Raw genomic sequence first — 14,459 nt, 5'->3', positions numbered from 1 at the left:
TGCTTCTGTGAATGCCTCTATTTGTCCAGTTGTTTGAAAATGTTGTAATCTTTATTAGACAAATTATATATATATATATTTTTAAATATTGGCTTTTTCCAGTGAGCTGTTATGTTTAGTGTACAGTGAAAAGTTTTAATATTATAGGTTAAAAATTTCTTAATTGTTCTTTTCTATTCGCTTGCCAAGGGTGAATGAAAGAACATGGCTGCCTCTCCCAGACTGACTGACCTTGGCATCCGCATAAAGCATCATTGTTTTCAAAAATGAAGGGTTCTTAATTGTTCCCTTTTTTCTATATTCTGTAGGTCTCATAACAACAAACTGCAGTCTACAGCTTCTTAAAGTTCAGCGTGTTAACCTAACATAAAACACAGCAAGAATCTGGTTGTCTGAACTATTTTAAATTAAGGAGCCAGATGTTTTTAGTCAGGCTATCCTGACAAGACTTGACCTAAACTTCGTTTTTATTGGTCATAACAGTCCAATTATATTCTTGGCCAATTTTGTCCAACGGACAAGAAAAAAGCAAAGTCAACGACACCATTATCTTGTCAAGATCAAATGGTTTTACTATTGTGGCAGAAGCGAGAAAACTTTGTTTATTGAAAAAAAAAAGAAAAAGAAAGCAAGAAAAAAAGATACTATGGGGTCAAGTGTAACTCCATGGAAATGCCACGTCTGCTCTTCAGTGAAGAAGCTGGTTTAGAGTCTCACAGAAAACTTTTGACTGTATTTATTTATTGTTGCAAAAAAGACGCTTTTTTATTGCTGCCCTCATTTGTCAGCTGATTATTTTTTCTTATAAAATCCAGCCCCAGTTACATATAATCATCTGTATCTTATCATGATTCCTGTAGGTAAAAGTACAAGACGACCTCTAGATGTCTTTTCTTTCTATGAAAGGAGCTGCTATGTACACATGTGCACACACACACAACTGGGAATCAACAATGAGTTTATTGATCATGGTAGATTAAAGTTAAGCATAAAGGTTGGGCTAAGTGGTCCTGGACTACAGACTCTGTTGCCTTGAATATAACAGTACAATTTGTCAATTACTCCGCACCAGGCTAAAATGAGTAAAATCTATTTGAAGGTATCTTGTTTGTAAACATTTGTCAGATTCTAATTTTTTTCTTTTGTATTAAAATTCAACTATGGATGTATATGAAACAAAATAAATGGAGATAATTTTTCTCCCACAGACAGAGGTGTCTTTGAATGTGCGCTAATGATTATCTGTAAGCCTTTGTGGGGAGGGAGGGCTGCAAGGTCATGAAAGGCAGAAGAATCTAATTGTGCCTGGATTTCTCCAGGACAGCAGTGGCCTCTCGTTTTATCATTCCCAGTCCATTGTCATCACGTCAGAGAAAAATCTTCAGGGGTGCTAATCCTGTTGCATCAGTTGATCATACTAACGAAAAAGGTAATGTGACAAGATACACATTGCCTTCATCTGTACATTCTGTGATACCAGGCAAATTACCAATTACAGACAGCTACTTATATTTTATGAAGGGCATTTTTTAGATGACCTCATCCTCTGTGTTATTTGTTGATTGGGTTTGTTTTCTGTTTTTTGGTTTGTTTGTTTCTTCCAGGTAAGGAAAAGTAGTGTAAACAGTAGCGAGAAAATGGAAACCACAGAGGAAGATGTATTTTGCATGTTTTTCCTTTCAATGTTCTTACACGTTGTATCACTGCATTGTGCTAACAGCTTCTATAAAATCTGCCATAGTTGGATTATGCAGCTTTGCAAAAATTTTACTAGATTTTGCACTAACTCATATTAGCTTTGTCCTACCAACTTCTGGAATTTATCTAATTATTGTTTTTAAAAGTTTCTTTCCTTTTAATGTTTCCCTGCTATGCAAAACCTTTCCCAGACCTCAGTTTCTTAAAAGAAAGATGTTGCTACAGTTCCCGATTCTTTCTTATTACAGGCTCAGGTGTACAGGTTATTCTGGGTTAATTTTATCTAATGAAGCCCATTCCTTTTTGTACATAAAGATGTCACTTAAACCTATGCTTACAAACTAAAGAGACTAATCGCTCAATACGAAAACATGAAAACATTTTTGCTTAAAGTATTAAGATGGAAGTAGTTAAATATGGATTATTTTGTCCTTTTACTGTTTTAAAAAATGTTAAATATTGTATGCACTGTGCTGATGCAAGAATTCTACATTTTAATGAATTATAAAATTATTCTGCATCTCATCACGTCACAGTATTTCTGTACTATTTATTCATATATATATAAATATATATGGGCTTAATCATTTAAAATTTGTTGCAGCAAGAACTTTCCTACCTGTAGGCAATAGATTGCTATGTTTTTAACAAATTGTGGCAAATTCTAAACAGCAATTCTTTTGTACGTAATAGGACATTTCATCCTAGAAAAATAAAGTAATGTTTCTGACATTGGATTTGTTGCAGTTTCTAATGAAGCAATGGTTGGTTGGTTAATATGTTTTCTGTAGCTGTTAGCCTTGCCAAATTTTACAAAAAGGATAAATTTTATGGAAATCTGAAACCAGGAAGATGTTAATTTCATATGTGTATTTAATGGTATAAAGTGTTTTATAGTTTCACCAACTACAGAGCTTTAGTCCTTCAAAAGTAATTTTTGAAAAACATACTTCTTTTTTTTTTTTTTTGAGATGGAGTTTCACTCTTGTTGCCCAGGCTGGAGTGCAGTGATGCCATCTTGGCTCACCACAACCTCTGCCTCCTGGGTTCAAGCAATTCTCCTGCCTCAGCCTCCCAAGTAGCAGGGATTACAGGCATGCGCCACCGCACCCGGCTAATTTTGTATTTTTAGTAGAGACGGGGTTTCTCCATGTTGGTCAGGCTGGTCTCGAACTCCCAACCCCAGGTGATCCGCCTGCCTCGGCCTCCCAAAATGCTGGGATTATAGACATGAGCCACCATGCCCGGCCTGAAAACCATGCATTCTTACAGAACATGATGAATTCCAAAAGCTGCTTTTCTGTGACAAGCAGAAATCTTTGACAAGCTTCTGCTATTCAGAAAGATCTACATAATACAGCTATTTTGCTTCCAATAATTCAGGCAGTAAACTGTACATTTGTGATACTCTTAGGATGTTTCTACCCCAGGCCTTGGGCTTATAAATACATTTAATTTGCATCAATAGATTTCCTTGGCTAAAAGTATTTTCAATACCTGTTATACTTTACCTGCCAAGTTCACAATCCTTGAAACCATTTCATGAAAAATATTTTCCTATTGGTAAAGCTTTTCTCCTATCCAAATTCTGCAGGAGGTTTAAATAAAATTGTGGCTGGGCATGGCGGCTCACGCCTATAATCCCAGCACTTCGGGAGACTGAAGCAAGTGGGTCACTTGAGGTCAGGAGTTGGAGAGACCTGCCTGGCCAACATGGTGAAACCCTGTCTGTACTAAAAATACAACAATTTAGCTGGACAAGAGGCACACGCCGGTAGTACTCGGGAGGCTGAGGTGGGAGGATGGCTTGAACCCGGGAGGCAGAGGTTGCAGTGAGCCAAGATTGTGCCACTGCACTCCAGCCTGAGCGACACAGCGAGACTCCGTCTCAAAAAGACTGAGCTTTTGGAGATATTTTCTGAAGTAAAATAATTACCTTTTTATATTTCAAATGGCCTAGAGTGTTATTTAGAGACACTAAGATTTGCTGTTGTTTGTAATCTACCTTCCTAGGATCTGCAAATAAAAGTTATTTCCCTATTTCTGTTAATTCCTTTAGGCAAACTCTCTGCTGCTTTATGTTAAAGAGCTAACCTGGTGGCCTTTCAGATCTCTGCACACTTAGTTAGACAAAGCTACATGGTTATTACAGCTTTCACTCTTCACGATCGAAGCTATTACCATAGGTCTCAGATTTCTTGTCCTTAATGTGAGAATGGTGATATTTCACGGATAAAGTAATAAAGGAGGATAAAGTAAAGAATTGAGGGCCGGGCGCGGTGGCTCACGCTTGTAATCCCAGCACTTTGGGAGGCCGAGGCGGGCGGATCACGAGGTCAGAAGATCGAGACCACGGTGAAACCCCGTCTCTACTAAAAATACAAAAAATTAGCCTGGCATGGTGGCGGGCGCCTGTAGTCCCAGCTACTCGGAGAGGCTGAGGCAGGAGAATGGCGTGAACCCGGGAGGCGGAGCTTGCAGTGAGCCGAGATCGCGCCACTGCACTCCAGCCTGGGTGACAGAGCGAGACTCGGTCTCAAAAAAAAAAAAAAAAAAAAAAAAAAAGGAGGTGGGGGGAAGAGCCAGCTGAGAAGTATTTTTAATAATTTGAAACATTCTGAGGTACTTCTAGATACTTGGAGCGAGATACTAAAAGATTTTCTCAGATGATCATACCGCTTGATCCAATTTGAACCAAATTCAACTAAAGAAATTAGCTATTATTTTCAACTAAAGAAATTAGCTATATTTTAAAAATGTTAATGTCCTGCTTTATCTAATTTATTTATTGCTTGCTCAAATATTTCCTGAAATTGAGGTGATGCATTGCAGGTGGCGGGTCAGTTTTTAGGAGTTTGTTTATATATGTTCATGGTCAACCTTAAAAATGATTTCGGCCGGGTGCGGTGGCTCATGCCTGTAATCCCAGCACTTTGGGAGGCCAAGGTGGGCGGATCAGCTGAGGTCAGGAGTCCGAGACCAGCCTGGTCAACATGGTGAAAACCCCGTCTCCACTAAAAATACAAAAATTAGCAGGCTGTGGTGGCACACGCCTGTAATCCCAGCTACTCAGGAGGCTGAGACAGGAAAATTGCTTGAGCCCAGGAGGCGGAGGTTGCAGTGAGCCAAGATGGTGCCACTGCACTCCAGCCTGGCCGATAGAGCTGTCTAAAAAAAAAAAAAAAAAATTCAAGAGAAATACTAACAGTGCCAAATGATACTTTACAAGGTGTAAAAAGCTATGGGTCGGGCGTGGTGGCTCACGCCTGTAATCCCAGCACTTTGGGAGGCCAAGGCAGGTGGATCACAAGGTCAGGAGTTCGAGAGCAGCCTGGCCAATGTGGCAAAACCCTGTCTCTACTAAAAATACGAAAAGTAGCCAGGCGTGGTGGCGGGCGCCTGTAATCCCAGCTACTCGGGAGACTGAGGCAGGAGAATCGCTAAACCCAGGAGGTGGAGGTTGCAGTGAGCCAAGATTATGCCACTGCACTCCAGCCTGGGTGACAAGAGCAAGACTCAGTCTCAAATAAATAAATAAAGAGTGTATGTGTTTTATAGACCTTTTCCTACCCAAAGAAAAACAAGTACTTGGCTGGGTGCGATGGCTCACACCTGTACTCCCAGCACTTCAGGAGGCCGTGGTGGGCAGATCATGAGGTCAGGAGATCGAGACTGTCCTGGCTAACATGGTGAAACCCCGTCTCTAGTAAAAATACAAAAAAAATTAGCCGGGCGTGGTGGCGGGCGCCTGTAGTCCCAGCTACTCGGGAGGCTGAGGCAGGAGAATGGCGTGAACCCGGGAGGCAGAGCTTGCAGTGAGCCGAGATCGTGTCACTGCACTCCAGCCTGGGCGACAGAGCAAGACTCCGTCTCAAAAAAAAAAAAAAAAAAAAGAAAAAAAGTACTTTTTTTCCCTTGAATTGTAAAGTAATAGCTTCATTTGAAGGAGGGATGCTATTGAATTGCTATTGAAGGCAAGTGAGTATTCCATTTAGGGACTATTAATGTGTGCACATAGGCACAAACCCATTTGCTAAGAAAAATCTATCAATGGGACAAGATTATAAGAAACTACAGTGAATTTGCTCCTTAAAATTTTCCATAAAATTGGCAGGGCGCAGTGGCTAATGCCTGTAATCCCAGCGCTTTGGGAGGCCGAGGTGAGTGATTCACTTGGGGCCACAAGCTCAAGACCAACCTGGGCAACACGGCCAAACCCCGTCTCTACTAAAAGTACAAAAGGCCAGGCATGGTGGCTCACAACTGTAATCCTATCACTTTGGGAGGCCAAGGCAGGTGAATCACTTGAGATCAGGAGTTCTAGACCAGCCCGGCCAACATGGTGAAACCCCATCTCTACTAAAAATACAAAAATTAACCAGGCGTGGTGGTGGGCGCCTGTAATCCCATCACAGGTATCACAGCTCTGACACTTTTTTTCTTTCCAGAATTACCCAGAAACTGACTATTATCAAACCAATCTAAGTCAAACCCTAAACTTAAGCTTCAAGATTATGTAAAAGTTATTTTTTTTTCTTTTTCTTTCTTTTTTTTTTTTTTTTTTGGAAACTGGGTCTCGCTCTGTTGCCCAGGCTGGACTGCAGTGGCACAGCTCACAGCAGCCTTGACATCCTGGGCACAAGCCATCCTCCTACTTCAGCCTCCCAAGTAGCTGGGACCAAAGGCACACGCTAGCACGCCTGGCTAATTTTTTTATTATTTGTAGCAATGAGGTCGTGCTATGTTGCCCAGTCTGCACTCAAGCTCCTGGCCTCAAGTGATCCTGCCTCGGCCTCCCAAAGTGCTGGGATTACAGGCATGAGCCGCTACACCTGGATCTTTTTTCTCTTATAAACTAGAGTTATTTCAGCAGGATATAGACTAAAATTTAAAAATTAGCCTAGCGCAGTGGTTCACGCCTGTAATTCCAACACAGGCAGGCTGAGGGAGTTGGATCACTTGAGGTCAGTAGTTCAAGACCAGCCTGGCCACCATGGTGAAACGCTGTCTCTACTAAAAATACAAAAGTTAGCCAGGCATGGTGCTGGGCACCTGTAATCCCCAGCTACTAAGGAGTCTGAGGCAGAAGAATCTCTTAAACCTGGGAGGTGAAGGTTGCAGTGAGCTGAGATCACACACCACTGCACTTCAGCCTGGGTGACAGAGCAAGACTCTGTCTCAAAAAAATATTCCAGAACTATTTATAACTTTTCTCTTTGTTTTAACATCTGACCATCCAACCAATAATTTATCTATTTGGTCATCTTGTAGTTGTCTCCACCACATTATTCGAGATAACCACTTAGCCTTTTTTTGTTCGTTTGTTTGTTTGTTTTTGAGATGGAGTCTTGCTCTGTTTCCCAGGCTGGAGTGCAATGGCACAATCTGGACTCACTGCTACCTCTGCCTCCCGGATTCAAGCGATTCTCCTGCCTCAGCCTCCCGAGTAGCTGGGATTACAGGTATCCGCCACCATGCCCGGCTAATTTTTATATTTTTAGTAGAGATGGGGTTTCACCATGTCGTCCAGGCTGGTCTCGAACTCCTGACCTTGAGATCCACCCACCTCAGCCTCCCAAAGTGCTGGGATTACAGGTGTGAGCCACCACACCTGGCCTAGCCTTTTGACATTTAAAAATTCAACTTTGATTTGACTGGCCTGAGTTAGGCCCGAGTTAATGTTTTTTATCTTAAAGAAAACTAACTCAGGAGGTCTTCATTAGCTATATACTCTATTACCAATAGTTCATGTAATAATGCCGCTGACTCCCAAAAAGCAATTCTAGTAAAATTTATAAGTTTGGACAAAACTCATTTTTGGAAAATACTTGAAAAATCCCTGAGTAGTGCTTTACCATAGAACACTCAGAACCTCTCAACCCTTTATTACCTGTATGCCCCATAATTGGAACAAATAATAGTATCAGATATTGTAATGTTAGGCTATTGCTTCTCGGCTCCTGTGATTCCCTAGCATCCCATCCTGGATGTCCTTTAGGTGCACAGTGCTACTACTGTGTGCCATGGACAGTGTCAGGACACATCCTGAGCTTCCTGAGTGCATCACCATGAGGCCAAATAGGCTGTTCTGTCTCCAGTGAGATTCCTTTCTGTCTTTAGGCAGTCATCTTCATCTATGCGTTAATGGTTGTCTCTGTTCACCATGCTTCATATAAACTAAAGTACAGCCTGATCTTCCAAAAAAATACTCTCTTTTGTGGACTCTAGTATAAAATCAATATTTAATTTAGCTAGTGATTAAACCATTTTTGTTGTTGTTGTTGTTGTTGTTTGTTTTTTGAGATGGAGTTTCCCTCTTGTTGCCCAGGCTGGCGTGCAGTGGTGTGATCTCAGCTCACCGCAACCTCCACCTCCCGGGTTCAAGCGATTCTCCTGTCTTAGCCTCCCAAATAACTGGGATTACAGGTGCCCACCACCACACCAGCTAATTTTGTATTTTTAGTGATACAGCGTTTCTCCATGTTGGTCAGGCTGGTCTCGAACTCCCAACCTCAGGTGATCCGGCGGTCTCAGCCTCCCAAAGTGCTGGGATTACCGGCATGAGCCACTGCACCCGGCCAATTAAACCTTTTTAAAACCAACCGAAAAATGTTTAAAATTCACTTGCTTGTGAGCTGTCATTGGTGAATATTGGTTCCAAGCTTTGGGGAATGAATTTGAGAAAGACTTTTTCTCAAACCTTAAGGGCTCAGTAAGGCTAAAACAAAAACAAACAGGTGCATCCAAGATCTGATTTCAAGGCAAGATTTATTGCTTTACAAACAAACATTATACTTGGTCTTAATAGAAAAGTGACATCAGATACATCCAGAACACATTTCACATTGGGATAGCTGCCAGTTCAGCACAAATCATACATTATTAGGTGCAGGGAAGCATGAAAATAAACTATATCTTGCTTTTTGGTACATCAGGAACATTTTTGCCTTTAGTACTATTTTTTATTTTATTTTTTTAATCCATCCATCTGCACACTGGCCCTTTAGTACTCTTTAAGCGTAAAACTTTAATACTTGTCCTGGGCTTTGACCCTTGTGTTTGATGTAAATGACATTTCAAACATAAATGTCTTTTGACTAATGAGCTTACTGTTATGTACAAAATTTAAAATGTGATAGTTTGAATATAAAATCTGGTTTGATACATGATATAAAAGTTGTATATTTAAATTCAAGAAAATGTTTGTATGGACTATTTCTACTAAAGAATATTAAATTAAAATAATTTAAAAACTTATGAAGCAGTGATCTGTTAACTGGATAGGTCAATTATCTGAGCTGTGTAAATCATTGTCTGGCACTACAGTTGAATCACCTTGACACTAAGCTCAGGAGCAGCCCATTTAAGAAGCATCTTGTAAATAACAAAGTGACACCTTCGAGATTACAGTTGCAACTATGCAAGTCATTCAGAGAGTAGCTGTGGGCTCTCTTCTAAAGGAGGACCCATTACATGAAGATAGACCTCTCATGTCTTGTTGCCGATGTCTCTTGTGGTCCAGAAATGCCAGGATGGTTGTTTCAAATGCATTGGGTATGAATTGCACCTTGAATTTGCCCTTCCCTTTTTCGGTTAAACCTTTTCACATAGCTGCTGCTCCTTAGCAGTCCATCCCCTGGACGGAGGCGGCCTCTCAGGACCTGGAGCAGAGCTGTAGGGAGCTGCCGTCTCTTATGGTAGATGTGGCCCATCACAATATACCTGCTGCCTGGACAAAATAACCAGAACATTAATTCATAGTGTCTTTTAAATGCCATGAAACAGAAAACGTAAGGCCTTTAAGAAATGCCTAAGCTGCAATCTATTATCTTGCTGCACAAGTTGAAACTGATATTGAGTCTACAGGCATCTGGTGGAAACAGCCTAGTGACCTTTAGAAGATAACCAACCAGGCTGGTGTGGTGGCTCACGCCTTTAATCCCAGCACTTTGGGAGGCCGAGGCGGGCAGCTCACTTGAGGTCAGGAGTTTGAGACCAGCCTAGCCAACATGGTGAAACCCCGTCTCTACTAAAAATACAAAAATTGGCAGGGCGTGGTGGCGCATGCCTGTAATCCCAGCTACTTGGGAGGCTGAGGCAGGATAATCGCTTGAACCCGGGAGGTGGAGGTTGCAGTGAGCCGAGATTGCACCACTGCACTCCAGCCTGGCCAGCCTGGGCGACAGGGCGAGACTCAGTCTCCAAAAAAAAAAAAAGGCAGTATGTAACCGGACCACATTACAGAACAAAGGTCCTTATCACAATCTATCAGGATTTCCCAGAGCACATGTCTAGAAAGATGTGGGTGTGGGTATTCCCCCCTACCAACCCCACATACACACCCAAAAAAGCAGCTTTTCTAAACTCAGTTCTGTACAGTCCCTTCTGGCAATGGTGTTTGGTCGTCCACCCCATTTGTCAACATCTATTTATTGACAGCCCGCTTTGTGCCAACCCCTGCTGTTCTCACCCTTGAGGGTGGGGGCTGACAGGGCTTAAATCATAGAGTGGCCGAAATAATACCTGTCGTCTAAATCCCATTCATGTCACTGTCCCCCATCCCTCCCAAAAAAAGGCTGGGCGACCTACAGCCCGGGCTGTGGCACCCACGTTACAAACGATGGTATAAGGTACATATGCAGCGTCATTCAGGTCAGTTTCAATACCAGGTTTAAACTCTGGACACGGCTTATTGCAGCTGGAGGAGTCCAGGGCTAACATGTGGACTCGGAAGAAGAAGCCGTCGGGGGTGAGGTACAGGCGGTTCATCTTGTACAGCCCGTCCCGATCCACCAGCAGGGTCACCAGCCGGATGCCCGCGCCCAGCACGTCCACATCGTGCACGATCCCGTTCACCGCTGCTTCCGAAAAACAGTTTGGAAAAGAGCATTACCCCAAGTTCCTCTCCCAGTCCCCCGGGCGGTGGTTTTTAGCAACCGCGAAACGGCCCGCACGGGTCGGACGCCCTGGGATCTCGCGGGCGGGCTTCTCCGGGGGTCGGACAGGCTCGCGGGGCGGCGGCGCGGCGGCCGGGCTCACCGAATTCGCTCTCGCAGAACGCCTCGCGTTCGTCCAGGTAGGACCGGCAGGCGCGCGCGCAGGGCTCAGCGCCGGGCTCCGCGTCCCTCTGCGGCGGGCTGAGGCCGAAGCTGAGGCTGAAGCGCAGTGGCGGCGCGGGCGCGGGCGCGGGTGCGGGCGCGGGGCCCGGGGCCAGCGCGGCGGCGCGCGGCCGGTTGGGGTGGGCGTGGCCGGCGGAGCCCTCGGTGGCGCGCGCGGGCGGCCGGGCGGCGGGGAAGCGCAGGGCCCGTGAGCGCGCGCGTCGCGGGGCGTCCTCCGACGCGGGCCCGCGGCGCGGCGACGCGCGGTTCTCGGCTTGCGCCAGGCGCGGGCCCGGTGGGCCAGCGGGCGCGCGTGCGGCCTCCCGGAAGCTGGCCTGGTTGTCGGCCGGCGGCGGGGGCTTCCGGCGCCGCGGGTCAGGCCAGGCGGGGGCGGCCTCGGCCGCGCGCGGCCGCTGCGGGGCCTCAAGGAGCGGCTGCGCGCGGGGCCCCGGTGTCTCCTCCGTGTTCGGGCAGCCGCGGGAGTCCGGCTTTCTGCTGTGCGGCGGCGAGGCTGTGGGGAGAGAAGAGGAGAGGCGGGAAGGCGGTGGGGGAGGAGAAGCAGTGAGGAGAGGACGTCGGGGAAAGCCGGGGAAGCCGAGAAGGGAGAAGAGGGAAGGGGAGGCTGAGACGGGAGGCCGAGAGGGGAAGGGAGGCCAGAAGGGAAGGAGGCCGCTAGTGGGGCAGGGGCGCTGCAGAAGAAGGGCTCTGGATGGGGGGAGAGGAGATAGGGAACAAAGGAGGCTTCGCAGGCACCTGCAAGAGGAGAGATGGGAGGGAGGCCCGGAGGCCTGGAAGTGAAGCAGGGAGAACCCGGACGCAGCGTCGCGGCCAAGCGGGGCACGCGCTTCCCAGGCCCCAAAGGAAGAAGGATACGAGGGTCTTGCCCTCTAAGATTATAGCTTTTAAAATTACAACCCCGTATTTACTCTAAGACTAAATATGTCTGACAACACTGGTTAGATAACAAACTTTTTTGTCCTTCCTTTCATATATACGTATATGTGTGTATGTGTGCGTGTGTGTGTGTGTGTGTATATATATATATATAAAATACATATATAAACATCCGCCTCTTTGCTATTTACAGTTTGTTGAGAAAGTACCAAAAGCAAACCCCAGGGGAAAGGTCTCATATTACAGGTTCTCCTAATTGTTTAAGCGCCCCTGACAACAGAACTATTTGGTTTTCCCATCCGTGTTTACACTGTCATCCCTGTCTCTGCAGAATCGAGCATTTGTAAGTGGATTTTTATCTGGCTTCTTGGACACCACTTACTGGTAAACCACAGCTAAGGAAGGTTTTAAAAGCTTGGCTGGGAGGCAGAGGCCCCTGGTTAAGTATAAAAGCACACATCGCTTACATTTTTTTCCCCATTAGTTGGTGGAGGAAAGACTCCTAAATGGTATGGCATGAAAACAAATTTTTAAAATTATTAATGATTTTCCCTAGTTCTGCAGACAGGTTGGTGAGTAAACCTCAGCCAGCTTGGGAGCTGGGCGCCTTTCCATACCAGTTACACAATTTCATCTGCTTGCTTGCCTGGGTCCCAGTGCCCTCCAAACAGGCAAGAACTCGCCTTTATTTTTCTCTCCCCTTGCATTAAAGAGATGGATTTGCCCATTTGCAGCTCTGGCAACACTTCATTTAAAGTGATTGGTCTTGCCAAATCGATAATCTGCTTTAAAATCAGCTTTCACCCAGCAATAATAGCTGGTTAGAGTTCATGTTTTTGCAAAGAGGTTGATTCTGACTCATTATGTTGTTAAACGGTTGTGCCATGCACAGCTGAATAAAGTTCTGGTGGATATCCAATTCCTGACTGTCAACTGTTGACCTCACAACTGCTTCCCCATTGATATCACCATCTGTTGTCATGGGAAAGATTGTCTGATATTTGGGTTAAATGCCACTGAAGTCATTCAATTTCCATGTGGAAAAATAACCCAGAGTAAATTGCCCTGTGAGGTACGGAAACTGTTTTTCCCAGAGATAGCGAAGCCGACAGAACATCCAAATAAAAGCAAAACAAAAATACGATCCCCCAGAGAACCCCTCATTTCTTCACGGGCTGAGTAACTTAATTTCATTTCGTGCATGAAGTATAAGAGTGTGTGCGTGTTAGTTAAACCCCGGCTCAGGTGTCCCAAGGTTGTGCGCTGGGGCTGCGGGGAGAGCAAAGTGCCCGGGGCTGCCGGATTTCGGCCCGGCTTCCCCCCAGCCTTCTCCAGCGCCCCCCGCAGCCACTGCTCACCCAGCCTAGAGGGGCGGACCCCGCGGCGTCCTGCGAGCCCGGCCCAGGCACGGCTCCCGAGAGGCGCGCCACGACCCCTTTTGACACTTTCCCTCCTCTGTGATGGAGCAACTACTTAACATGCAAAGTTTTCCCCAGCCTGCCCGGCTTGCTCGGGATCATTTCAGTAGCTGAATTGGCTTCTTTCCGAAAAGGCTGCCAAGAGACACGAAACCTTGGGGACACACTTTGCTCCTTTATAAGACGAACGCAGACCCAGGGTGTCCTCTCTTGCGAGCTCTGACCCCCCTCCTCGTCCCGCGTTTCACTGAGCCTCCTTCCCAGCTCCCCCTCAGATCCCCGCTCCGCTCCCAGGGCCCCGCACTACACCGATCTTACTTTTTCTCTCCGCCACCGGTGCTTCGGGGGATGATCCGACGATCAAACAGAGGAGCCAGAAAGCTCTAGCTGTCATTTTTGCAGACAGGGTTCCCAGGCTCTAAAAGTTAGCCTGGGCTTTTGCTTGCTTTCTCTCCCCCAACCCCTTCTCCACACCCCCACCCCCGTTCATGCTAATGAGGGGCAGCCTTTGGGGAAACGGGAATCACTCGCTGAGCAAACCATTGCAACAAAACCGAGCCGCAGGGATTTCTCCCTCTTCCTTCCTAAGGGGGACGAGCACATGGCCTCGCAAAGTTGTCCCCGGGAATGTCTGTCCTGTGATCTGCGGGCGAGGATAGCATCACAGCCTAAACTTTAAACCTGTGTGCGTTTGCGCACTGGGGTGGGGGCAGCAAAGGGTGGGGTGACAAGTGCAGGGAATAAGCGTGTTTCGGGACTGAGGGACTGGGTGGGGGAGAACGAGTGACGGGAGCTTTTTTCTAGATTAGGTCAACAACAAATAGGAAAATAGTGCTTAAGACAGCTTGGGTTTGTGGAAGGGAGATTCCAGATGACAGAGAATGTATCCTGGAATGTGTGTGTTAGGCAATTTCTGGAGAAACCAAGTCACTGCTTCCTACGTTTAGTAAAACTGTTTCATTATATATCACAGCTCATTGTAACCTCTGCCTCCCGCACTAAAGCGATTCTCGTGCCTCAGCCTCTGAAGTAGCTGGGATTACAGGCATACGCCACCATGCCAGGCTAATTTTTGTATTTTTAGCAGAGACGGGATTTCAACGTGTTGGCCAGGCTGGTGTCAAACTGCTGACCTCAAGTGATCCACCCACCTTGGCCTCCCAAAGTGCTGGACTACAGCGTGAGCCACCACGCCTGGCCCAGAGGTCTAATTATTAATCAGAAGGTTGCCTGTTGAGGCCAGGCAGGGTGGTTCATGCCTGTAATCCCAGTACTTTGGGAGCCCGAGACAGATCTCTTGAGCTCAGGAGTTCAAGACCAGCCTGAGCAACATGGAGAGAACCTGTCTCCA

General features: G+C 45.9%; 3 protein-coding genes across 11 annotated transcripts in view; 1 reads left to right on the top strand and 2 right to left on the bottom strand.

Annotated features, from left to right (window-relative positions):
- Positions 1-2,433, top strand: part of BPTF (bromodomain PHD finger transcription factor) — a 158,799-nt gene extending 156,366 nt beyond the window's left edge. For all 9 annotated transcript variants that reach the window (XM_030827051.1, XM_030827056.1, XM_030827052.1 and 6 more), the window contains one exon: positions 309-2,433. In XM_030827051.1, the coding sequence (XP_030682911.1) occupies positions 309-345 (37 nt within the window). In that variant the 3' untranslated portion in view covers positions 346-2,433. The remainder of the gene's footprint in view (positions 1-308) is intronic.
- Positions 2,434-8,447: 6,014 nt separating this feature from the next.
- Positions 8,448-10,975, bottom strand: C14H17orf58 (chromosome 14 C17orf58 homolog). Its single transcript, XM_030827049.1, has 3 exons — positions 10,738-10,975; positions 10,365-10,556; positions 8,448-9,427 (listed from the first exon to the last, which is right to left on the bottom strand). The coding sequence occupies exons 2-3, from the start codon at positions 10,465-10,467 to the stop codon at positions 9,240-9,242; spliced, it is 291 nt and encodes a 96-aa protein (XP_030682909.1). The 5' UTR covers positions 10,468-10,556; positions 10,738-10,975; the 3' UTR covers positions 8,448-9,239.
- LOC115838254 (atherin-like) lies at positions 10,628-13,839 on the bottom strand. Its single transcript, XM_030827099.1, has 2 exons — positions 13,427-13,839; positions 10,628-11,307 (listed from the first exon to the last, which is right to left on the bottom strand). The coding sequence occupies exons 1-2, from the start codon at positions 13,500-13,502 to the stop codon at positions 10,628-10,630; spliced, it is 756 nt and encodes a 251-aa protein (XP_030682959.1). The 5' UTR covers positions 13,503-13,839.
- Between the last annotated feature and the right edge of the window lie 620 nt (positions 13,840-14,459).

The sequence above is a fragment of the Nomascus leucogenys genome, chromosome 14 (assembly GCF_006542625.1).
Source record: "Nomascus leucogenys isolate Asia chromosome 14, Asia_NLE_v1, whole genome shotgun sequence".
NCBI classification, from domain to species: domain Eukaryota; kingdom Metazoa; phylum Chordata; class Mammalia; order Primates; family Hylobatidae; genus Nomascus; species Nomascus leucogenys.
This window is presented reverse-complemented; position numbering and strand designations above follow the sequence as displayed.